Genomic DNA, 25612 nt, shown 5'->3' on the forward strand with positions numbered 1-25612 from the left:
GTTTATTTGTAACGGGAGACCGTGAGGGCACACTTAGACAGAAATCCTGGAAGGACAGGGAGCCATGCAGGCACATAAAGGAACATATGTTCCTTTAGGCTACAGGAACCCTGCAGCGCTCCAGCAATGCTGCCTAAGGTGCGTTTGGCCTGGAGAGGGGCTGGATTTTGCTGGTTTTTTCCTCTACGCTGACTGGGCGAAGCCAATGCGGTTGTTAGCCATGTCAAAGACAGTGTAATACTCCTTGAGGAAGACGTCACCCAAGATCCAGAGCGGCTGCCCGTTCTGGGAAGGCAGGTAGGTGACCTCAATCCCAAGAGTGCAGTACCCGTTGTTCTGTAAAGGGGAAATAACAGGGAGTCAGAGCCTCCAACAAGCACCAGGACCCCGCCAGCTGGGCTGCGGGGAGGGAGAGCATCACTGTCAGGGAGCGCCGGGTCCTTCCCAGGCCCCCAAGGGCTCGGCAGGATGAAGCTGCTCAGCTAATACTTACGTTCATGACATAGGCAGAGGGGTAGAGTGGGAGCTGAGCTCCGTTGATGACGAAGGTGATGGCGGGCATGTTCTGCACCTCATTGCAGTCAACTGCGTACTGCGGAGAGAGGGTGGAGAGGAGGTTATGGCTGGAACAGCACCCACTGTGAGAGGAGAGGGACCCCCGTATGTGGGGGTAACACACACTTTATCCCCTGGCAGTGCCATGCCGCTCCGTCCTTCCCCGACATGCCTGCCGTACCGTGTTCTGTAGGTACCACATGAGTTTTGTGGGACCTGGTCAAGCCCACAGCTTCTGGCTCACGTGCAAGCCTCCCCACTGCTCCCCGCGCATCTCCAAAGCATCCCCTGCACTTACACCCTCACTGGTCTGCTGGGCGCCCAGGGACTCAACGAAGATCTCCATGTAATTCTGGGGCACCGTCAGCAGGAACGTCCCCGTGTCCACGATAGCCTGGCAGCCCTCGCTGCACCAGCCGGTTGCTGACTGCCCAATAGCAAACCTGGGAAAACCGGGAGAAGGACATTACTTGAAGCACCCACTGGCACCTAATCCTGTCTTGGCTGGATCTGTAAGTCTGGGATGCTCTGAAATACAGTGCTAACCCCTGCCTGGAGCCCACACCTGCCCGGGTGGACCATGCCCATCAGGTACAAACACAACTCACTCATCAATTGCGACCTGCCAGTAAAGCTCCTGGGTCACCGGTGCCCACATAATGTCCCCATTGAAGAACTTGGTGTCAACTCCTCCAAGAACCAGTTCTCCCCCATAGTTGTAGGTGGGTTGGCTGCAAAAACACAGAGTCAAAACAGCAGATTGGTAAATTGGTGCGATAGGCACGGGCTAGACATGGACCAATTCACCAGGAACCTGCGTGGGGACGGGCAGAGGGACACCGGTGCACATAGGACGTGCAGAGGGGCCCCAGCAGAGCTTTACCGAGAGAAATAGAAGCTGAAGATGGGCTCGGTGAGCTGGTTCTGCTGCAGCATGCCCTGCAGCACAGTGGGTGTCCCTCCCACTGCCAGTGAAGGGTAGGCCATTCCCATGATCCCATCAAAATCGGCGTAGTAGAAAGGCTGGGTTGGCTCGCTCTCGCTGAGCCCAAACTCCTGGTTGGTGACCACGATGCTCTGGACCTGCAGGGGACAGGGATGCCAGGTCAGGCTGCCTGCTTGGGCAAACCCGAGCAGCCGTCGGATGGACAACTGATGCTCTGACGGCCCAAAGAGCACACTGCAAGGTCATAGCTGGTGAAAACATCACCAGGCAGCTGGGAAAATTAGCAGGAATTGCATTAAAACAAAGTAAAACCCCAGCTGGGAAACTGATGGTGGCGATAACAACTTTATGTTGGTTCTGCCCATCTCAGGCCCTGGTTTGCCAAAGCCTTGGCTACGTGAGACGTGAGATCTGCCCTCAGGCTGTCCCCCAGGCTCCTGCCATCGGGGCAGCCAGCTGGTGCTGGGGACACAGCACCCAGGAAGACGAGGACGGCGCAGGATGCACTCACTGTCACTGTGTCATAGCCCAGCACCACTGAGAGCGAGCCGCTGCCGTAGGAAAGGGTGAAGGACTGGCCGTTGTTGACGAAGGTGGAGGAGTCACTGGGCTGGAATAACGCGTGGTTGGCTGTGTGAGAGAGGAGGGCAAAGCTGCTGGCACACGCTCGCCTGGCTGCAGCGGGCTTCCACTGCTGGTCGCTCTGCCAGGATAATGCCTGGCAGAGCGGCATCCCCGACAGGGAGCAAGTCCTGAAGAGCAGAACAGGCTGCTCCTCTGCCTGGAGGTTATCCCTAAGGCAGGGTTTGCATCCCAGTTTTGCCTGCATCCCTCTCCAGGGAACAGCTGGTGTGATCACCACCCCATCAGCCGCCCAGCGTGAGCAAAGCCATGGGCAGTTACATCCCCATCGCTCTCCCGCTGGCAGCCAGCTCCATCAGACGAGCTCTGCCAGGCAGCAGGACATCAGCTCCGCGATTCCTAGCTTTGCTCTTCCCTCCACCCAGCCACGGAAAGTCAGGCACAACCACCAAGATTTCTGCGCTCCGGGGACACCCACAGCTGTAGGGATTTGGCCACTTCCATCAGCCAGGCACGGAAGGGCAGAGGGCTCCGTGTTTCCCAAGGAAGGCACCAGCTGGTACCGGGAAGCAGCAATCCCCGAGGAGCGTGCTGGGATCATTTTTGATCTGGTACCCTGATTTCCCCAACCAGGCTGTGCTGCTGGGGGAGCTCTGGGCTGCGTGGTTGCGATACCAGGGTTGCGAACCCTGGGTTGTGGTACTCACTGCACGCCTGCGACTGGCAGTAGACGGAGGGCACCCACAGGTTGGAGGAGCCGGTGTCGAAGAGCACCATGAAGTTTTGGGGGGGGGTCCCGATGCTGATCTCCCCGAAGTAGGAGGACTGCAGACAAAAGATGGCCACAGGGTCAGGGACAGACCAGGCTTTTGCCTGCCAGTCCTGCGGTGGCATCCCAGTGCTTTGCAGGGCGGTGGGGAACACCAGGCTCACTCCTCCAAATCGTAAAGTTGCCAGGAATGGACTGAACTCTCACTTTTTCTCCCCAAAGATGTCATATTAAATATTTATTTTGTCCTGTCTTTTGTTACGTACAGAAAAGCATCGCTTTTCATGGCTGGGGGAAAAACTTTACCAAAGTCTAAAGTAGAAGCTTAAAAAAGAGTGGGGAATAAAGCAGTCTCTCACTCCTGGAGGCTCAGGGATGAGCAGATCGCTCTGGCAGCGGGGATGGAGGAAGGAGAAGGGAGCGCGGTGTACGGACAGGCAGGGACAGGGAACCTGCGGTACTCACATCCAGGTGGCTGGTCATCGGCTCATACACGACATAGTCCTTACTGAAGAGGTATTTCTTAGCTGGATCATATTTGATCTTCTTCAGGTATTCATCCAGCACTCCAGCCTCCCTCATCTTCTCACGTATAGACTTGGCTTTCTTCAGTTTGATTCTGCAGAGAGCAAAAAGAAAAAAAACACCCCACCAAAACACAGCAGGAAATCAGGAGATTTGGGCATTTTCAAACAGTCAGTTCTCTGAGCTCCTTTGGACCCTGCCATGATGACTGCCCTCCCCTCATCTGCCTTGTGCACCCCCAGGGGCTGCCCTCCCAGCACGGGATGCAGCCTGGACTAGGACCACCGTGATCTGTGGCGGTGCAGGAGGCCAGCTCACACCCGGTTAGGATGCTGAGCATCCCTGGGGATGCAGTGCAGCCCGTGCAGCTTACGACTGCAGCCGGGCTCTGCCATCTCCCCTCTCCCCACTCATTCTGCCGCAGGACACCCACCTCACCAACCCCTCCGAGAGCTGGAGGCACACGAGAGCCAGGATGAGCCACTTCATGGTGCCGGAGTTGTCTGCTGGTCCTCGGACACCCTCTCAGAGACCACAGCAGCGAACCAAGCTGCCCAGCCTCCCTGGTTTTATACTGGGAAGCAGCGACACCCCCTCCCTTATCTGCTGACCTCCATTTTCCATTACCACCAGGCGCACCCCCAGCTTCTTTGTATTTTGGGCCACGGGGATTTTGAGGAGTTTGTGTCCTTAGCGAGGCGCTTCGGTGAGAATAGAGCAACACACACCTTTGACGGCAAGAACAAATTGTTATCATCCGATAAGAGACCAGCTCTTAGCACAGCAAAGAGAAGAGTGACCCAAACATCGTGGCGGTGGGGCGTTATCTGTGTTTGGTGAAACCTGTTTAAACCATTTCCCCCCTCCCCACCCCCACCCCCACCCCCCCCAAAAAAAAAAATGGTGCTCGTGGCTCTTGGTGTAGGATGGAAACACATCGGACTTTTGGCTGCAGTCTCAGCCACCCACCCGTGGGGACCTTCTGGCGTGGAGGAGGGATGGCTGCTGGTGCTGGGGCTTTTCCAGGGCACGGCGCACAGAGCTGGGCCAGCTGCTTGTCCCAGGGGTTTGCTGAGCCTGGGATGTTTCTTCTCTTGTTTTCCCTTAGGTGGTTGCCAGTGCTGGTCTGCCTTCTGCTCTGTCCTCCTCCACTTCTCCATCAGCCTCCCAGTCCTTCATTATCCAATCTTCCAGGTACAGCTCGTTTCCATATGTTGCACACCTCACTCCTGCTTCTGCTTTCTTACTCTTTTGGACAGAAATCACCTATTTTTCCTTTTTTATTTTATTTTGTGGAGCAATCGATTCCCCTTCCATCCTGCGTTAGAAGGCAGGTGCTGTGCCTCCCTGCATGGGGGAGGTTTAACCCCCTCACCGGGTCCTCACACCAGCCCAGAAAGTCAAGAAATTCCTTGTTTGCTTTTTTTTTGGAGGGCGGGGCGGGGGGGAAAGAAAGAACCACAAACACAGACCTCCCAAACTGCCAACAAACACCCAAACAGGCCAAAACGTTTTGGGTTATAACCCAAATATTTTCTAAGAAATGGACCCAAATGTTTTTGGTCATAACCTAAATATTTTCTAGGAAACAGACCAAAACATTGTTTGGTGATAACATAAATATTTTCTAGCAAATGGGCCAAAATGTTTCCAGTTATAACCTAAATATTTTCTAAGCTTCCTCTGGCACTGCTTTGCATCCCCAAATCTGAGCAGCCTGGCTCTTCACCAGAGGGGAAATCGCGTTCCCCGTCATCTCCTGATAGCCCAGCGTCGCTATCGCTGCGCTCATCCCATGTCAACGCGCTGCACAGATTTCATTCCCTCGGGAGCACCGGGGAGTGTGTGTCCTTTGCTGGATATTGAGACTATAATAAAGCAATTATCTTGTTTGCTAGCAGGATTGATAGAAAGATCAACTTATTAAGATTGGATAAAAAGCAAATTCTGGCTGAAAGCAAAGAGCAGTTATCAAAACGTCAATATACCGACTGTTATCTGCCGGTCCCCACGGGGACTCAGCCTTGCCAAAAGACAAAGGAATAAGGTGCCCTCTACAGCACACAAACACATTCTACTTGTGGCACTTCTTGACCCCAAGTTAGACAGCGCTTGTTTGCAGAGGCGTTTAGTCTAACGGGACTCAAGGAATTACAGTTTCCAACATCACGGATCCCGTGTCCCCACACGGAGCAGGACTCGGCCAACAGCACGTACCCACACCGCCCCAAGGCAGGACTTCTCCTCGGGGCCAAGCTCCAGGCACTTCTCTTTCTTTGCTTTTGGGTTTTTTCCTGTGTTGGTGCAATGGCCCAGCCCATCTGCAAACAGCTCCAGCCCAGGGAATCCCTGCTCTCCCAGCTGAGTAGGGATCCCCTTTGCATCCCATGGCCAACTCCACCGCCTTTCCCGGGAGGGCAGGGCAAAACACGATGAGCCGTGAGCAGCAGCTGTCCTGGCCAGCCAGAGGGATTAAGCACTTTCAACGTGATCCAACAAATCCTATAAAACCAGCAGCCGCTGCAGAGGTGGGCACCCTCTCCACAAAGCCAGTATATCCCAACAGAGCACTTTGCAGGATTAGAAACGGGCTCTAAAGTGGGATCCAGCCCCCCCGTCCCAAGACCCAAAGATCTCTCCTGCCTGCAGACACCACCCCCAGAGCCACCGGGGCACAGAAACCTTTCCAAAGACGTTGCCACCACCCTGAATTTCCTGGTCTGCTCTAGGTTCTGCTTTACCCGTGACAAAAACACAAAGAAGCGACTGGTCCCACCTCCAGGACAATTTACCACCCCAGTTCCTGTGCCTCTGCCCCAGACACAAGCTATTGCTATTTACCTCAACAAACAATAGCATAGAACTTAATAAATATGAATATGGGATGCACAGGAGCTTCTCCTGGTCATTAAAACCTGTTGCTTTCTGAGGCACTTTGTCAGCTAAAACCCTTCCTGAAGGTGCCAAATCCCATCTGAGTTAATGCTCCCCCTTGAGCACTTATACAGTCTTGCTTTACACAGTTAATTTAAAATAGCATTAGACATATTGCCTGGCACACAACTGCTCTCTGCTTGGGTTCTACGACCAAGAAAAGCTGTTGGTGGAAGCATGCATGTGTCCAAAGCAGCTGTGTTTATGATCTGCACACAAGCGCACGTACCCTTTACTCAGTGCTGCACGGGCTGGTTTTAGTGTTTTATTTCCAAAACAGAGGTTGTAGATGAGCAGCTTCCATCCCGCATCAAAATTAATATCCCTCTTTTCCCAAGCAACCCTAAAACCAGCTCCTGAAATAAACCATTCAGCTCCAGGTCTAACATTTAACTTCCCAAAGCAGGGCGAGGATCAGCCGCTTCGGAATGATTTTCTCTTGCAGGCAGTTTCTGAAGAGACCCTCCGGTCCCCCTGCTCAGTCCCAGGCCCCAAGCTGATCCTGGAGCTCTGCACCGCCTCCTGAACACACCCCAGAACGGTCCCCACCTTCCTGCATCAGCATCCACTCAGGCGTTAGAAACGCGCTCATCACAAGAGATTTTCCCACAACGCTGATGACTATCCTGAAAACTCCAAGTCAAACACCAGTGGCAAATGCCATGCTATTTTCAGGCAATTTTCATAGAATCATAGAACATTTTGGGTTGGAAGGACCTTAAAGATCATCTGGTCCCACCCCCCTGCCACGGGCAGGGACACCTGCCACCAGCCCAGGTTGCTCCAAGCCCCATCCAACCTGGCCTTGAACATTTCCAGGGATGGGGCACCCACAGCTGCTCTGGGCACCCTGTGCCTCACCACCCTCACAGTAAAGGATTTCATCCTAATATCTAATCTAAATCTACCATCTTTCAATTTAAAGCCATTTCCCCTTGTCCTATCACTACATGATCCAATTTCTTTCCGAGAGCCCCATCCAAGTCTTCCTAGAAAGAGAAATTAAATTCATTGTGTTTTCCTGGGGTGGACACCATAACATGGGGTTATCAGCAGTTATGTTACCTCCGTTTCCTTTCCAGTTCTTGCATTTTAGAAAGTCACGGAACGATTCTGAAGCAAAGAAACAGACGGGTTTGGGTTGGAGAGCCACCGCGCGCGACGGCACACTCACTTCAGAAGGCACAGGATGGCCCTAGTAGCTGTTCCGAGGTTGGTTGCTGTTGGGGAAGTGTTTTTGGGAGGAATTTTCTAAGCCAAGGAATGAAACTGTGCATGTAACCACATGATTAGTTCTCATTTTTGGAAAAAAGCAAATCAACTCTTTGCAGAGCGGTGGCAGAGAACCCACAGAAAGGCTCTGTGCCTACAGCAGATCAGCACAGCCAGGGAGAGCAAAGCCAAATCTTGTTCAACATTGGAAAAAGCACCTCATTCCCACCAGCCCCCAAATTCCACCATCTCAAGCCACTAGTTTAAATTACCCATGGTGGGAACAGAACATCTTAGAGGGCAGGGATGCCAGAGACCACGAATATTCTTGCTTTGTTCAACCGACATTCACGGCACATCGATTTCCAAGGCGACTTCACGATTCCCTCGTGATGCTCAGCTCCATGGAAACGATCTACCCCCTCATGACCAACCACCAGCGATGGCTCTGCCCCGAAGAGAGACACCATGAAAGAGCCCGTGGCTTCAGAGCCTCAGCTCCTGTATGACATGGGCCAGAGAACCTCACCCAAACATTTCTGTGAGTTCAGCCTCCAGCTGGAACAAGCAGCACGTGGAATTGTCCTGCGAAGATACCCCTGGGGTCACCAGCCAACAGAGAGGGAAAGGTTTCCATCTCTGCATACACGTTTCTTGTCATTTAATTTTTAAGCCTACTGCAGGTGGAAGACAGCACCAGGTAGAACACATAAGGACATAAGACATTATTCCCTCAGGGAGACCTAAAAAAACAAAGGTTGCAAGAAGTCCCACTTGAATTGTGGGTGAATTTTGGCCAGGCTTTCGATTTTAAATGAAAGGTAAAGTTCACTTTTAAATGTGACCATCGTTTCTCTGCACCACACACAGAAGACAGGACCACCGGCTAATTGTCATATCCCATTTATTCTGTATACATTCGTAGTGCACGTTAACGTAAGACATGAGCACTCCTCAGGTCCCATCGCGCTGCTCTTGTTCTTCACCTCTAAGGTTACACCCGGCTGAGCTATAAAGAAGAGGGACTGACTGGATATCCACAGAAATAACCTGAAGAAGCAATTACACAGCAAGATCAACCCCTCTGGTCAGAGCAACTGAATCCCCGGTGGCCAGAGCCCCGAAGCACCTTTGTTTTTCTGCCGTATCCAAAATGTTTTGTATCAAAGACACCGGTACGAGTAACAACAAGGAGAATCGCATGGGAGAGCTTGAAATAACACAGATGCATCTGGGCCTTTCAACTGTAAATTCACATTGACTTATGGAAGAAAAATAAATTAGATTCCTTCTTCACAATTAGCCTTTTCCATACCCTGGCCTGTAATTGCCAACTTCAAAGCTCTCCAGATTTCCACTAATGTATTCACCTCCCGTCCTGTTCGGTAACAGGAATCTAAACCTGTTCTTCTACCTGTGCACGGCATTTCAAGACGAGCCAAGTTTGGGGGAAAGACAAACTTCCCAGAAAGCCCGATGGCAGCCCTCCCAGAAGCTGAATTTAGGCAATGCGTTCATTAATGATCATTCCTTAATGACACTTCACAGTCAAGATACCACCCGAGAGGGCTAAGCAGCATCAAAGGGAGGGAGAGAGGAAAGACTTTGGGAGAAAATGGCTGAGAGAACAGACGGCTGTAATACCAGGCTCTGGTTTGGTTTTTCTCCCAGTAAACAGCATGGCTTAGGTAATAAAAATAACAATACTTCCGTAATAACTAACACACTTGAGTCTCTTTGCAGAAATATTGATCCTTTAACCTTCAAAATCCAGTCTCTCCTTTGCCATCCTCTCCCCATAAGGCAGGTACAGCTCACAGACATTCCATCCTCCTTCCCTGGAGGAAAAGCAGGCACAGAAAATAGGTTAAAAGCAAAAACAAATCCCAAAATTCTCCCACAATAAAAAGACAACCGAGTGCCAGGAGAAGCTGTATTTCTCCCGACAGGTTCTCAGGAAAGGGAAGGGTAAAACATCCATTTACGCATTCACCAGGGAAGAAATACCAGGGGAAGAAGTACCAGGGGAAGAAGTCCGATTGATTAACTCCAAAGTCAAACAAGAGCCACTTTAAAAGGTTAAGATGGTCAAATTCTCTCTGCATAGCACACGGCTGCTTACCAAGCCACCCCTTGGACTTCGACCTCACAGGCAGAGGAAGGGGACCAGCAAAGATGTCACACAGCCCCCAGCGGGGACTCCACGACCCCGCTCCGCCGCAAAGTACGTAAACCAACAGCCACGCTCCTGCTGCCGGGTCTTAGCCCTTACCCAGGCTGGCTTCATTTTGCTGCCTAAACCCTTTTTTTCAGAACCAAACAGCGTCTCAGCAAACATGATAGTTGACTGAACATAGCTCCTTTTTCCAAGTTACCAGTTCACAGACAAAACGTCGAGGCGAACCACCCGGCTGGCAGAAGCGAGCTTGAGGGAGTAAGAGATGTCACCGCTTCTACTCCGCTTAGGGACTAACTCCAGAGCAGGTGTCAGACGTCCGCGGGCTCGTTCGTTTCCTCCTAGTCACCCGTGTGGCACCAGCTGGATGCACAGAGCCCTGGATGAATCCCTCAAACTCCAAACTGGATTTATGGACGCAGCCACAAAGTGTGAGGTATGCTGCGGTGTGGAGGTGGTCTTTACTGTGGGGGCTGTTCCAGGGTTGAAGGGACAGGAGGAATCATCGAGTAGCCCTCGTTTAGTTTCCCATCCAAGCATGCACACACGCACATATTAGTATGCAACCGCTGGAAAAGTCCAACGGACTTGCACGTAAGGCCCAAAGCAAAATCTGTGAGACCCATCTTTACAAGGTGCCATAAAGATACAACATATTGCATAAACAGAATCTTCAAAGAGAAGAAACCAGGAACAAGGTAAGACTCCAGAGAGTTACGGGAAGGGATCCCTCCTGCCCATCACCCAGATCGAAGAACTGAAGGAATGAGAAAACCCCAACCCAGATGTCCTCCTCGCCTTTCAACCCCATACTGGTTTCTCCTCTGCAACCATCTCAAGCGTGGCCACTAGAGGAAGCTGCGACACTGGTGAGCACTGTAGCACTGGGAGAAATCCAACACAGTGACATTCCAGCTCAGGTGCTCCAAGAACTACAGCCTCGGTGTTCAACCACCACTCCGGTCTTTCCTCGCACTTCCACACCACCTGAAAAACTGAATACTAAGAAGTTCTCAACATATCCTGGCTACTTAATGCGGACATTGCTCTTGCAAAGTTTTCCAGAAAAGCCAAAAAAGCAAGAAAATCACTGGGAGGTGAAGCTGACGTGCACCCTGAAAGCTGTAAACGACAACTGGTTTCCTGCCTGCCTGCATGGCATTTCCCATTTAATTGCTTAAACATTAAACAAACTCACTGCAAACAATGAGCTGTGACCAGCTTTTCATTCCCAAAGCTTTCTGGGGAGCTTGCGATCCCACCCGAGCGAAGCCTGCTGAGCCAGCAGGGCTGCTCCCCGACCCGTGGCCCCCACAGAGAACACAATGGGATGTAAAAGCAGAGGACGGCGCAGCAAGGCACCCGCCAGATCATGGTGCAGCCTATATTTTCTCATCTTTAAGCTCAAGGAAATTCTTCTTCTCCTTCTTCAAACAGGTGCAGCATCCTCCACTATGAACAGGATAAAGAATGTCATCAGGGAACAGCGGTAACTTATTTGCTGTCGGAGCACACAGCAATTGCACGGTGGTCTCCTTATCCCTGCTGCTTTCAGCATCCTCGGGAGGTAGGGGAGCATCAGATCCATTGAAGAGGAGAGGGAGGCACAAATCAGACAGCCCGGCTTGTCTGGAGGACGTGAAAGTCAGCAGTTCACAAGGTCAAAGGCAGCTTTCCCAAAGCAAAGCCCATTTAGAGCCACCTAAATGGGATTGCGGCCGGGGCTCGAGGGGAGCCCAGCCTTTCCAAGGAAGCACCAGCACCACTGTGCTTTCCCTGATCCCCGGAGCTCACGATGCCTGCAGACCCTCCCAGCAGCCTCATCCCACCCGTCAGAGACCAGCAGCCAGGCTGGTGGCCACGGGGAGCACCCCAGCAGCAGCCCCGGGCTTCAGCCGCTTCCTCCCAAGACACAAGCTGCCACCCAGCAGCATCTTCCCTTGCATTTCACCAACCTGCAAACCTCCTGTGCGGGTGGGAAAGGGCCCTCACCTCTTCCTCTGTGTAAACATAAAACATTTCATCCTTTTTTCCCTTTCTGGGGGGAAAAGGAGAATATGTATTTCGCATTTCTCAGCTCAGGCAGGGGCAAGGCAGGTTCCTGTGGGGGCATGGCCCTGTGCTGGCATGTGGGAGTTGCTGTGCTATCCCAGAGGGTGACACATAGAGCTCAGATAAACTCTTTATTTAGATAGTTTATTTAAAGTCTAACGCACTTAACTTTATATATATAGATAGATATATAAACAATTTCTTCTCTCACTTCCCTAAATGAAAGTTAGATTTAGGGGGATACATTACTTGTCTTCCCCTCCCCCTTCAAATAAAGTCATTTGGTATACGTATAAAAATATATTACTTGGGCTTCTTTTGGGTTATAGATCACACAAGGGCTGGGGTGGAGAAAAGAATGGAAGGCAAGCACAAAGACTTCCAAAAAAAACCCACAAGACACAACAACAGAAAAAAACCCAGTGAACTTAAGCACGTGGTGCACCTTGAATTTATAGTGCAACAGCAAGCCAAGAAATCCATGTTCTGCCAACACAAGCATGGCATTACTCACACTTTTGATCACTTTTTCTGAACCGCACGGCACACGTCCTCCCTCCCAGAAGGGTCACATTGCAATATGACATGACAGCACCACAACCAAAAAGGCTGAACTTCAAAAATCTGGAAATCAAGTTTCTGGACCTCAGAAGCAGGTTGCAGCCGGGTGATGATCAGCTCCTCTCCTCTTTCACACCAGAGGCTCACTGACTTCGACATACATCAGGGACAGGGAGAACACAGCAAGGTTTGGCAACGTTTCTGGCAGCAGGACACCTCGCAGAGCACTGGATCTCTCACCTCCTATCCCTGAGAGGACGGTGAATAATACAGACAGCAGAAAGGTAGCGCTCCAGACTAACCCAGAGTACTTCTGTCTCATTGCAGCAGCCAATAATGGCAAAGAGTAATCCAGGGAGGGATTAAGCTGCAGCAGAGAGGGGTGGTGGAACATCCCGCGATGGGGAAGGAGCAGAGACCCTACACAGTACCTCACACAGAAGCCTGACAGCCCAGCTTAGACTCAGCCCTGGTATCAAGAGAAAAATCCACATCAAAGGCCACAAATTTCCCCGAGAGCTGAAATTTAGCCCTTCCAAGTCCATAGTTGTAGGAAACAAACTGCACATTCACTCAAAACACTGATCAAATATTTCTCATGGACCCAACCAGGCACATGGGTGTAGGCAACGACTTTGATACAACTCCAAGCTCAGCTGCCTGGCAGCTCTGCTCGCACTCCCACACCTCCAATACCATTTCCCACCCACTCTGTGACGGTCAATCCCAGTTAAAAATTTTTGGATTCACAGCTCCTCTTTTTGCCCAAGTGCAGCTCAGCAAAGCCACCAACCTCTTCCAAGTTCTGTCCCCCAGACAGGAGTGAGCCACAGCAAGTACACATTCCATATTGGCACCGGTCTTGGCAATTACCACTGGGATGCAAAAGAACATTTAATAAATAAGTAAATAAATAAATCAATCAACAACAGTTCTGAACAGCCACCAAAAAGAACCTTAAAAACCAAAACAGGGTACAGTACAATTGAAATTTTCTACACCAAACCTCAAATCTCTCTCATAGTTGCGGTCTTCCCCTCCTCTTTTAAAGCAGGGACTCTTCTTTAGGAAATCAGGTTTATGTGATCACAGTGTCTGTGCCCATGACTGTCTGCCCTCCTCTATCAATTCCTAGAGCTGCCCAATTTAAATTCAATCTGAGAAAGGGACAGAAGTATAAAAAGATTCTACAAGCTTCAAGAGAATAGGTAACAGTGCAGAGGGCAGAAAGGAGCGAGTTGGGGGTGGAGGGAAAGACCGCAGCATGAGCTCCCACGTCACCTGGGACCAGCAAAACCACAAGGCAAAACCTGACTTTGGAGTGGCCCGGCTGCAGAGCTGGCCTGGAGCCGCAAGGCATGAAATCTACGGGAAACGGGCTTGATTTGCAGTGGAGCTCCTAAAGCAACTCGCTTTTGGAAACACGCCTCCACCATGCTACTGCCTTTCCTCTGCAGCCAGGCTGCTGGCACCGCTCACGGAGCTGCCGGGCAATCAGGAGAGCTAACCCGATTCAAGGCTGTATTCACACAGTGCCGGAACTATCGCTGGCACCTCCTGCCCCTCTTGCCAGAGATTTAACCTTCAAACGGTGTGGTGAAATATCCCAAAAGGCGTTCCGAATTGACTACACAAGAGAGACGGCGAGGGGAAGATGGACAGACAGATTAGCCTCAACATCAGCTGTAGGAGCCATCCCGTGACACCAGGTAATGGGGCAAACAGGGAAGCAGAAGGCAATGGCGAATGGAAGTCACACCGGGCAATGGACTGGAGGGCAGGCACCAAAGCCACGACACAGTGCTTGCACTTGGCGTTCCCCCTTACAGAGGCAGGTCAGTGCTGTTATGTCGAGTTTTCCGTGAAGTCCCATCATCTCTCGGCAGGGCCCTTTGCAAACTGGACATGGCCGCTGTCTTTTTTAGGTCAATGACCGCATAGGAGTCCGTCCGGCGGGCTTCATGGGTGGCAGGAGGTGGGACACGGGGGACCGGTGTGTTCTGATGTCCCTTGCACGGCTCAGCCTCCAGTTCCACCTGGATGTAGTTGAGTTGCCGTGGCTGCTCGGGACAGGGCCGGGGGAAGTCGAAGCTGAAGACGCTGGGCACGCAGCTGCGACGAGGCTTTGGCAGAAAGCCGCTGCGCCGCTGGCTGCTGCCCCCGTGCAGCGCGGTGTTCTCTGAGTTCACGTAGTTCTGCAGGGGAACTTCTTCACCGGTCTCGGAGTAGCCACTGGGGGAAGGCGTCAGCATGTCCCCAGCGCCCACGTCCTCCTCGCCCTGCCGGAGCGGCTGGCACTCCCACACCGGCGGCAGCGACGGCAAGTTCTCATAGTGCAGCAACGCCGTCCTGCGATGGGAGCAGCCGGGTAAGCCCGCATCCTCCCGGGTGAGTTTCAAGCGCCCGCTTCGGCAGAGAGAGGAGGTGCTGGGGGGCAGCAAGCCATTGACGTTCTCGTAGGTGCACTGGGGCGAAGGGCACTCCTCCTCGCACTCGTTGTTGTTGTTGTTGGGGGGGCAGAAGTGCGTCCTGCACTCCCGGTGGTGCCGACAGACGCGCCTGAAGTTGGATGTGGGACCCAACACAAACTTAACCTCCCCTGGCTGCAGAAAGACCTGGGGATTGCGGTCTTCAAGGGAGCAGCTGCGGTTCCTAGGGGGGAAAGGAGGGTGGACTTCAGGCAAGGAGTGCATGCAGTGTTGGCCCCTCAGCTCCTGATCACCATTGGCCGTGTTGACGTAGGTGTGGGACTGCAAGGAGAGAAGCAGAGGGACAGTGAAAGGAAAAGAGACGAGACAAGAGCAAAGCAGCTGTCAGCAGCTGAGAAACCAACAGGAATGGAAAATTTTCCGGTGGCTGAAGAAGCAGGAGGAGATGAAAGAATTTCAGAAGTTGAAAAGGTTTTGGGAAGCAAAACACAAAAGCCGTTCCTGGATTTGTGGGCTGAAGGAGAGACCACAAGGAGTCCAACGGCAGAAGATACACATCATCTCTTCCACACTCAATGCATATGGCAACAGAACTAAAAGCAAAGCCACTTGCAAAATATTTCCTTGAGTGGCTTACGCTGGTGTTATGGCAGCACTCACACCTACCTAGCCTTCTCTGATAATGGTTGAGACAAGCTGGATTTTGTGGGGGAAAATCTTAAATTCTCAAACTGAGAACAAAGAGCTGAGAATCAAAAATAAAAAGAGTCTGAACTTGGGTATGCATCTGCACATCAGTTTAGGGGTTGCAGCAACAGCTGACAGACAGGGCAATATGACTTGGGCTCACAAAAGCTGAGTGCTGCTGTTAAATAACTGCCACACAAATACCAGTGGTTTAAGGAAGCCAACTCAAGCCAGCCTTGATAGAATGCCTGTTCCAGTGAAGTGTCACAGAGGAGTCTCCAATGGCAAAATGAAGCAAAAGAGAAAAAAAGGATGACAAGGTATGAGGATCCCCTGAACTTTGCTGAGTAAGAGAAACGCAGAATTGCACAGGACTGTGAGGCAAAACAAGCTGCTTGTTCACTGCTTGCAAACAGCAGAATTTAGGACATCCAGGTTTACCTGCTCATCAGGCCCAATAAGGGCATGAGTAGAGTCTTCACCCACAGAGGAATGCCTCAGGCTGCTCACGGAGGGGTGGCGGGCTGTGGAGTATGATAGGGTTTCTCCAGGGAAGCTGGGAAATCCGTTGGGAAATCCTGGAACGGTGTACCCCAGACCTGGGAGAGAATCAGGACAGGTAAGCATTAGAGCATCGTTTGGCACAAGATAGAGTTGACTTCACTCTCACAGTGAGCTAGCCTCTTAACTGCACCCTGTAAGTCACAACCAGCCTGTCTGGGGAAGATCCCTACGAAGAAGGACCTAGTACACATGCAAGGGCTAGGCCCTCTTATTTAAATCTTTAAATCGCTCCTAACGGAGGCGGGAATTGAGCAAATTGAATCCTCCCAGATGCGGTTTCCTCTAGGAACCACCTCATCCTTGCAGGTGTTATTTAAAAAAGGCCACTTGGCAGCGGGCAGATGAAAACCAACTGAAGGATGACAACCCGGCTGACTATTTGAATGGCTTTTTATTGCTGTTTCCTTGGAAACAAAATACCACTTCGCAGACAGGCGGGGCCTTAAAATAAACATGCTGCAAGGGGTACATATGGACATAAAGATACGGGTCAGCAGCGAGGCAGCACAAGGGAGAGATCCACGGGCTGCAAAGGGCAGTTTCACGTAAGCAACTGCAGACGTCAGCCACGTCTCTGTGCTCCCTCCTCTTCTCCCCGGTCACTGGAGGAGCCTTACTGTTGGGTGCCTGGGGGGTCCGGGAGAGCTCCCGCTCCGTGGGGTGACTGTTCCTGGTGATGACAACAGGCTCTTCCACTACGTTGATACTGTTACACTGCATCAGGTCTTGAAGCAGGTTAAAGATCTCCTCTGCTCTGGAACACTTGAAGGCAAAAATCCCTGCACAGTAAGGAAGAGGAGGGTCAGAAAAGCAAGAAAGCGATCCAGCTTTAACAGGAGTATATGTAATTCCTGGCTCTAAACAAATGGGCAATTCTGATTTCTTTTGCTGCGTTTAACGCAATCAACCCACAGCCACAGGAAAACAACCAACAATTTGGTGGATTATTACATCAACAGAAATACAATGCCGTGACCGCCAATCTGACCAAACGGTGCATTATTACAAGAAAAACAGTGAGCATCCCAGTTATCTTACAACGATCAATCCCACACAGAGGAGAGGTGTGAAAGGGACAAGCTAACCGCTCTCGTTTCATCTCTAATCTTCTATCTTAACTCACTTGGCACCCAGTCCAATTCTCACTGCCAGGGGAAAGCCTACCCAGTGACTTCTCAAAGCTGAACTGGGCCCTGTGGAGCGTGCACGCAAGGGAGGGACAAGAATGTCATCTTTAAAAAAAATATGTATGGAATTAAACAGTGTCTCCCCAAACGAGCAGCCCAAACCAGAGCTGGTGTGTGCAGAGCTAACCAATCCCAAGCTGGCACGCACACACACGCACAAGAGCCATAGCAACGAGAACAGCATGGCAACGACGGCTGCTACCCCAAAGAATAAGGTTTTTAAAATTTTGGCAAAAAAATAAAAAACAAAAAACAAACAAAAAAAAAAAAAGAAGAAAAAAAAAAAAAAAAAGCTGTATCTGCCTTATATAAGGTGGGGAGCAGCATCAGGAAGGAGTCCTCCAAACGAAATCCTACAAGGAAGGGAGAAAACTCATCAAAACACACCACCATCCCTCTCATTTCTGTCTGCTTTAAGACTGATGAGTAAGTACGTGTCTGCTAAAAAATCTGTCATACATGAAGAGCAAGCGGCTCTGCTTTATCGCCACTATCTGGACCTAAACAAAAGCAAAATGCACAGAGGGCAGAATTTTAATCACTGGTTTGCATCCTGCAAAAGGCAAAACAGAAACCAAAGGCGAGCAATTCCCATCGCTGGCAACTGACAAGCGCAAGACTCCAGGAAAGGAAAACCCCACTCATATAAATATTAAAGAGGAGCATACGGCACTACAGATTTGCGCAGTGTTTTACACAGACACTGAACAGTTACGCAGAGGCCTTTTGGATAAGAAGGAGTTTACAAACATATTAATAGAATGAGGAGACAAACTTTTTTTTTTTTCCCTCTGGGGATGCAGATGCCAAGAAAATGTTCAGCTCTTTAAAAGCGAGAGAGACAGACTGGTAAAGGAACTAACAGGCACCATTATAAATCTGGAGTCTATTCCCAGCACTCCTGATGACTTGGCAAGTACTCCTGGGTGACTCACTTCCCTCCTCTATGCAGAGCATCCCCGTGCATAAAATCAGTACAACGTAAAACTCCCCTCTACGTTACAAAGTGCTGCCAGACACAAAATGCAAAGCATTAAGAAGAACCAGCTCTAATGGAGGCAGAGAGAATGCACCCAGAAAAACAAGATGTGCTCAAACAACTGTTGCTACTGACACACATTTGGCAGCTCTGCGGAATAAGCGAACCCTAAGAGGGACCAGGGAAGAGGTGCAGGTGATGCTCTTTTGCTTTACCCCCAGAGTTAAAACATGCCTAACAAAGCTTCAGTCTTGCAAAAAGTACTTTCTAGCTCCTAAGGAAAGAAGTCCAGCAACCTTCCTACCACAGCTGTGCATCGCTTGGTACTGAAGCACAGAGCTGACAGCGTAACCAGCATCCTCTCTGACATTAAACACGCCCTGTCTAGCGCTCAAGCCTGCTTCGCCAATTACCTCATGAGCCCCGATGCACTAGCAAAATGAGACCATTAGATTTATGCCTGGGTCCTGAGCCACGACATCGTTCTCATCAGTGTTTTAATCAGGAGTATTAACTGTACGTGCATGTACACTCCGGTATTCTGGGGGAACAGAGGCTGCAAAAGAACCTGTTGATTCATTAGATGCAGGAATATGGGAAGACACAAACATCAGCGCACTCCAGCTGCCTGGGAACAGAAACCTCGGCGTTCCTTCCGCCAGGAACCTCCACACTCACCCTGCCCTGTCTGGCAGCGACGACCACTCTCAAAGGAGAAGAGGTTGGAGTCATAGCCATAGCGGCGCAGGCAGAGGTAGGGCCACCTGACAGCATCTCGCTTGTGAGTGTGCAAGATGAGCTCCGTCTGTGTCAGCTCCATAATCCCAGATCCCAGCTCGTTACCTTCATCATCCACGTTCGTCACCTGCAGAGGCCACAGAGCTTACATCAGGAAACTCAGCACATCGGTATTAAAAATAAAAAATAAAAAAAAATGCCCACCCACGAAGATACTGTGGATAATCCCTGTGGATTCCCCCTTCATTTACTAAGATGCCTTTTTCTCAGCTGAGAGCATGAATTCATTGCTGGCAGAAGGCGCCAAGCCAGCAGCCCTGGAGACTGTGTGCTTGGCAGTTCAGCCGATGTGTCTCAGCACAGACACTGGAACACAGCCCCGAGCAATAAAAGGTTTCTCTCCAGTTCCCCATTTCCTTGCTCAGGCTGAATCTCAGTGCAGAGGCAATTTCTGCTGCAAATACAAACGTGTTTCCAGCAGAGGTTGCTTAAGAAAAGGAAAAAAAAAATAAAAATCAAACTGAAACAGTAGCATAGTTGAAAATCTTATCAAGTGAAAGACTTCTCTGCAAGAGCAGAGGTTTTCTTTCCCTTCACGACCGGAGTCCAACCCATGCTGGGCTTTGCTAGTAGTCAGCGCTGTCACAGACTCTCTGACGGGGATGAAGGAGCAATATTTACCTTAAATTTGGTGGGATGGTTGTCTGGGATGCTGTCTCTGCACAGACAACTGCAGCAGCTCCCCATGATGGCAGCATAAGAGGCAATCCCTGGGGAGAGGACACAAAACAGAGGACAATCATATTTTCAAACCAACTCCTCCCACCCTCTCCAAACATGCAGCATTTACAGTCTGTATCCTCCTTGATCCCCCTCCACGTGGCCCAGTGGGTTTGGATCTCAAACTCTTCAATGTGTTCCTCAATTAATGGATATCATACAATATAAGGCTAATTAAAAATAACAGCTTTCTTACCATTAGGCAACTGTTGGATTTTTTTGAAGAAGTGGGAAGAAATTCCCACTACTGTCCCTTTATCTCCTTCGGGACTTCATGGTAAGCAGGTTTCAGAGTCACCTAAAACACAAGGGAAATGGTCCCATCTCCCACCTGAGAAGGAGAACACAACAAATTAAAAAAACAGAGAACATTGAAAAGGAGGGGGGAGGTGTTTGTGACTGAAGTTCCCTTCAAATATCACAACGAAGGCAGATGCACTTTTTTGTTAAATTAACTACCTGCATTTCTAAGAATATAGAAAATAATTCTGCACAGACCACTCCTGTGATTTCTAAAAAAAAAAAAAAAAAACCAACCAACAAAACAAAACCAAAATTACAGTCTACAGCTAAAAAATCCTAAACCTAAGAGATACTTTATTTCTTGGCTTTGGGATCCTACAGAGGAGTGGGGGTTATCAGAGCTACTGTAGTGCAAATAAAACGCAACAGTGATACTGAATGGTGAGGGTGGTGAGGGTATGAGGAATCACACACATCTGCTGCTTCGGAATGTGAAGGCACCTTCATTCAGTGGAAGGTCTTCAAGGGTGAGAGAACCAGCAGCCTTAAAAGCAAATGAACACAACAGCTGTTCGTTCTACTTTGGACTATGAAACGTAACAAATGCCAGAAAACACAAAACCTCCACTATCTGACAAGAGTCAGCAATCACAAGTATCAAGCAGGCGTGAGTTGCATGCACTAGTAGTGAGAAATAACTGCTATCTTTGATGCAAACTTTAAGGACTCGACATCCACCTCAGGGCAGGGGATTCAGCAGCAGCTAGCAAGAAAGGGAGCCATGTTTTATTTGGCGAGAACAGCTAACAATCTCTCCATCTGAGGCGTGAGAGAATAAAGCCATACGGATAACCAGCCTGGCACTAGAGCACTAAATAAAATGAAAAGGCTATTGGAAACCTCTCACTCTGCCATGCCAGAATCTGCCTCAACAGTCGCTCCAAATTAAACAATGAATCACAGAGTTGCATCTCTGTGCAAAACCACGTTGCACAGCTGCCCTCAGGCTCCCTCGTGGTGCAGAGCGGTGTGGAGGGAGGGGGAAGAGCGAGCGGTGAGCTGCCCAAGGGGTCCCATTTCATTTTTTACATCAGAACAGAACTTAAATCACCTTCCACTGCGACCCCGTGCCTTAGCTTTGACCCCTGAAGAATTCTTTACCACATCCTAACCCTGCAAAGTCCCCCAGAAGAGGAATGCTTCCTTTTGGGCAAGCTGAAGGAGCTCGGGCACAAGTCAAGCAAGGTGCCACCTGCCCTCCTGCACATACCCGTCACCCCTAACAGTAATAACGCCACACACTCCCTTTTCAACACCGCATCCCACTCAAACCATCCTATTTGTTTTTCTAGGCTCAGTACGGATATACTCCCCACTGACCTTACAGACTTTGATCAGTAATTTAGCAACAGATACCCCTCCGCTTCATCTAATCTGGTCACTAGGGGCCTTGTCTTCTACTGTCTCCTGCTCCCAAATCATCAATTCCCTCAGTAAAAATAAAACAACCTTGTAGAAAACATTACCTTTGCCCCCTCTTTCTTCTTTATTCTCTCCCCCTCTGGTGCTCCCTCCACCTGTGCCTGTCTAACCTGCGAGGGGGGGCGGTTGAAGTGTCCTCGCCTACCTTCAACAGTTATTATGGTCAGAACTGGAAAAAAAAAAAAAAAAAAGAAAAAAAACCCCACATTGTTAGATCCCTAACGCTCCCTCGGTGCTTCCCACAACTCCTCGCTGTTAAATATTTTAGTAGCATCCCTTTCAGGCAGACACTGAGACTCGCAAGGCTCCAGCCTTTTTCGACACCCACCTTTCCAACGGCTGTTTACCAGTTCAGAGCCTCAACCAGCTGAACCCACCGCTCTGAGGGTACAACACGCTCCCCCAGGAGCCGCAACACGTGCCCCCTAAGAGCAGCATCCCCAGCCTCCCCTCATCCCAGGAACCAAACCTGAATCCTCCTGAAACCTTGGCAGCCCTCCTTGGCTCCAGAGCGCAGCTCACCTCTCCCGATTCCACAGCTGGATGGCTCACCCTCCTCCCAAGGAAGCTCCGTCCGGACCCCCCCAGCCTGCAGAAGACCCCCCCTCATGCCTTTGCCCCCTTCCAAACCATTCCCTGAGCCCCAGGACCACCTGGCTCACCCTCCTCCCAAGGAAGCTCCATCCAGACCGCCCCCCCAGCCTGCAGAAGACCCCCATGCCTTTGCCCCCCTCCAAGCCATTCCCTGAGCCCCAAGACCACCTGGCTCGCTCTGCTCCCAAGGAAGCTCCATCCAGACACCCCCCCCAGCCTGCAGAAGACCCTCCCCTCACTCCTTTGCCCCCCTCCAAGCCATTCCCCGAGCCCCAGGACCACTTCACCCACACAGGCCCAGGGCAGCCCAGCACCACCGGGACCCGCACACGGACACCTGGTGTGGAAATGGATATGGCCCCACACCAACCCCCCCAGGACAAGCAGCATGGCCCCCCCTAGCCCCCCACCAGCCTGGGAGGGAGGAGAGGGGCTGCAGGGGGCACTGGGGGGCTGCTGGCATGGCGAGGGGGATGGAGGGAGGAGGAACCGCCCGTGGGGGGGGAACAGGGACGGGACAAGGGGAAGGGGCGAGTCCCAGGGAGGGGGGGGACGAGGAAGAGGGTGCAAGGGGGTGGCTGGGGGGGGGCGGAGGGGGTACGAGGGGACAGCGGGGGACACAACAGGGAGGGGGCACAGGGGGCGGGAGGGAGGCCGGGGGCTAGGCGGGCGGCCCCAGCGAGGTGCCGCGGGAAGGCCCCGGCGCGGGTCGGTACCTGAGGCGCTGCCCGGCTCCGCCGTCCGGGAGCTGAGGCCCGGGCCCCCGCTGCCAGCCGGCCCCCGGCCCGGCCCGGCCCCTGCCCGGCCCGGCGGGTCCGGGCTGGGGCTCGGGGACCGGGTGCGGGTCGAGCCCCGCCAGCGCCGCGTCCCCCCAGCCCGGGCCGGGCCCGCCGGGAGCAGCGAGTCCAACCGGCCGCCGCCTAGAGTGTCGCGGGCTGGGAGGACCCGGCCAGGCAGGCGCTCGGCCGCCAGGGGGCGGGCTGGCTCCGCGGCGCCACGGCCGCGGGGGCGGGGTCAGGGAGGGGGCGTGGTCACGGTGAGGGGCGGGGCTGGGGGCTGCGGGGGGGCTGGGAGGCAGGAGGTTGCGGGGGTGTCCGTGGAGGGGGATTGGGGGGGGTCTGGGGCAGGAGGGAATGCTGGGGGGGGGTCAGTGGAGGGGGATTGGGGGGGTCCGGGGCAGGAGGGAATGCTGGGGGGGTCAGTGGGGGGGGATTGGGGGGATCTGAGGCAGTAGGTTGGGGAGGGTGTCAGTGGAGGTGCATTGGGGGGGTCTGGGGCAGGAAGGAATGCTGGGGGGGTCAGTGGAGGGGCACTGGGGGGGTCCGGGGCAGGAAGGAATGCTGGGGGGGTCAGTGGAGGGGCACTGGGGGGGTCCGGGGCAGGAAGGAATGCTGGGGGGGTCAGTGGAGGGGCACTGGGGGGGTCCGGGGCAGGAAGGAATGCTGGGGGGGTCAGTGGGGAGAGGATTGGGGGGGTCTGGGGCAGGAGGTTGGAGGGGTGTCAGTGGGGGGGGATTGGGGAGTCTGGTGCAGGAGAGGTGCAGGGGGTGTCAGTGGGGGGGGACTGGGGAGTCTGGTGCAGGAGAGGTGCAGGGGGTGTCAGTGGAGGCAGGGTTTGGAGTGTCTTGAGCAGGGAGATGCTCTCAGGGGGTCAGTAGAGGGGGATTTGGGGGTTCTGAGGCAGGAGAGGGTGCTGGGGGGGTCAGTGGAGGGGGATTTGGGGTGCTGGCCAGTGCGCTCTGCACCCAGCCGTCTCATTCAGAGCATACACACACGCCGCCTACCCCAGTTCCACCAGTATCAGGGCACTAAACCAGCACAGGCAATGGCAGCTCGGTGCTGGGGCCCCACAGGCAGCTGCACCCCTGCAGCACCTCGCCAGGGTCGGGCTGCACAGGGTCCTGGCTCAGCCCCGGCACTGCTGGTGTGATGGGCTAAATCCTACCACCCGGGACCATGCAACTGGGGGGGCTATGGGAGGGCTCAGGGGGCTGCCCCACACGCAGGACAACAGGAGGCCACAGGGAGGGTTAGGCTGGGCTACCAATTTTACAATTACAATTTTTACCAAGTCAATTTTGACAATTGTAGTTGCTCTGCAATGACAATCCCATCGGCGCTGGTAAGGCGTGGAGCTGTTGGACATCAGCGGTGGCTTTGGAAGGGTGACAGGGGCTGCCACTCTTCGGATGTGACGTGTGAGCACTCCTGGTCTGCTCCAGCGCCGGGTCACCAAGCCGTGCCTCCGCAGCCCTTGCTGTGGGGATGCTGCTGGCTGCACGCCGCGGTCCTTTGGCAGCAGGGAAGCCTGTCGGGCCACCATCCTGCCCATCACACTCACCATGTCGCCGGTGCATGCTCGCCCAGCACCGTGGGGGACCTTGTGGCATTTGCAGGGTGGTGGCTTTGTTGGAGAGGTCCCACCTCGGAAAGCCCTGAGTGATCCGTCGAGTCTGAATCGTGGTGTCCGGCTGGTCTCCTAACGAGCACTTTGCCCATTAATCTTTCCACCGTGCAGAGGGATGGGGGAGCATGGGGAGCACAGGCAGCAGCCGCTCTGCAGCTCGGGCTGGGGAGCTGGGGGGGGGGGAGGAGGGGGGACCCGCCGCCACCACCCAGGGGTACAAAGTCCATAGCAGCAAACTCAAGATAAAGCTGCGGAGACCAACCTCCTGCCAAAGCCAAACAGGGATTCACTTCCCTGGGCGCGGAGCTGAGACCTTAAAGGGCCTCTGGGGAGCTGCGGCACTGGTTCACCAGCACTGCTAGGACCCCCTGTGTGGGGATGCAGAGCATGGCAGCCTGCAGAGATGCTCCCCTGCCCCTTCTCCTTTTCCTCCTGCTTCTTTCCCCACCCGAATGATTTTGCAGAGATAGAAACCACCGGTGCAATAACCTGTGCACCAACACGGCCTCTCCCAGCACCGCCACCAGCTTGTGGTGGAGCCTGGCCACCTCCTCTGACAAATTGCCATCACTATGGATTTCCACTGCTGTCCTGACCCTGTTCCCAGAGACCTACCTAATGCAGGAGCCACCTGCACCCCTCAGGGCTCCCGATGGAGCCCCAAAACAAGACACAGCCCCTGGGCAGCGAGGTGCTTGGACTACACGGGTAGCAGGGGTCTGGTCCAGTCCACGCAGAGGTGGGATGCTGCGTTGGTGCCCATCCCCGAAGTCACATCGGCAGGCAGGAAAGCCTTATGGCATGTAAGAAGTAACGCAGAAATACAACAAAGACGTTTTGCCTCACGTCAGAGACTCTGATAAATTTTACCCTGACTGTTGCCAGAGCTGAAGCCGGACTAAATGGCTTTTAGGAGACTCGTCAGGTGTTCAGGGCTTGTGAAAACTAGGACATCCTGACTTGCCTCTGGCTAACTCCTTTGTGAGAGCCCAGCCAAAGGTTCTCCACCTCTAAATTGGGGTGTAATGACACTTGCCCCCCCTCTTTCACGAAGCTTCACCTCTTTCTGATCTAAGTAGGAAAATAATTCACCGCGCGGATCATAAAAGTCATCAAAACGGCAACCCGGGGTGAACTGAGCCGCAGATGGAGGGAAGGGCGCGGACGCTCGGAAAATGAGAGGTGGAGAGAAAAATAGCTGTCATCTGGAG

General features: G+C 52.5%; 2 protein-coding genes across 4 annotated transcripts; both read right to left on the bottom strand.

The window, feature by feature from the left end:
* Window positions 1-4191, bottom strand: LOC130159702 (pepsin B-like). Its single transcript, XM_056361590.1, has 9 exons — window positions 3811-4191; window positions 3318-3471; window positions 2791-2908; window positions 2013-2131; window positions 1439-1638; window positions 1164-1286; window positions 854-998; window positions 494-592; window positions 1-336 (listed from the first exon to the last, which is right to left on the bottom strand). Exons 1-9 carry the CDS (start codon window positions 3864-3866, stop codon window positions 184-186), a joined length of 1167 nt encoding a protein of 388 aa, XP_056217565.1. The 5' UTR covers window positions 3867-4191; the 3' UTR covers window positions 1-183.
* Window positions 4192-11868: 7677 nt separating this feature from the next.
* FRS3 (fibroblast growth factor receptor substrate 3) lies at window positions 11869-22922 on the bottom strand. Of its 3 annotated transcripts, none has more exons than XM_056361657.1 (8): window positions 22712-22922; window positions 21446-21570; window positions 19873-20007; window positions 19578-19666; window positions 18837-19023; window positions 16610-16771; window positions 15870-16027; window positions 11869-15062 (listed from the first exon to the last, which is right to left on the bottom strand). In XM_056361657.1, exons 4-8 carry the CDS (start codon window positions 19641-19643, stop codon window positions 14136-14138), a joined length of 1500 nt encoding a protein of 499 aa, XP_056217632.1. In that variant the 5' UTR covers window positions 19644-19666; window positions 19873-20007; window positions 21446-21570; window positions 22712-22922; the 3' UTR covers window positions 11869-14135. The 3 variants fall into 3 exon arrangements, with proteins under 3 accessions (XP_056217632.1, XP_056217634.1, XP_056217635.1); XM_056361659.1 differs by lacking the exon at window positions 22712-22922 and adding an exon at window positions 21924-21970; XM_056361660.1 differs by lacking the exons at window positions 21446-21570; window positions 22712-22922 and adding an exon at window positions 20394-21437.
* Window positions 22923-25612: the final 2690 nt, after the last annotated feature.

Source organism: Falco biarmicus, chromosome 16, assembly GCF_023638135.1.
Source record: "Falco biarmicus isolate bFalBia1 chromosome 16, bFalBia1.pri, whole genome shotgun sequence".
NCBI lineage: Eukaryota > Metazoa > Chordata > Aves > Falconiformes > Falconidae > Falco > Falco biarmicus.

What these genes read in the sequence shown, in the direction of transcription:
- LOC130159702 (XM_056361590.1), bottom strand. Translation starts at nt 3,866, where the DNA reads ATGAAGTGGCTCATCCTGGCTCTCGTGTGCCTCCAGCTCTCGGAGGGG. An exon ending in TGGCAGGTCGCAATTGATGA is followed by an intron (nt 999 to 1,163) that starts GTGAGTTGTGTT and finishes CGGTTTTCCCAG; the next exon opens with GTTTGCTATTGGGCAGTCAG. An exon ending in CCCAGCAGACCAGTGAGGGT is followed by an intron (nt 593 to 853) that starts GTAAGTGCAGGG and finishes CTCTCTCCGCAG; the next exon opens with TACGCAGTTGACTGCAATGA.
- FRS3 (XM_056361657.1), bottom strand. Translation starts at nt 19,643, where the DNA reads ATGGGGAGCTGCTGCAGTTGTCTGTGCAGAGACAGCATCCCAGACAAC. An exon ending in TCGCTGCCAGACAGGGCAGG is followed by an intron (nt 16,772 to 18,836) that starts GTGAGTGTGGAG and finishes CTTACTGTGCAG; the next exon opens with GGATTTTTGCCTTCAAGTGT. An exon ending in TTATTGGGCCTGATGAGCAG is followed by an intron (nt 15,063 to 15,869) that starts GTAAACCTGGAT and finishes CTCTCCTTGCAG; the next exon opens with TCCCACACCTACGTCAACAC.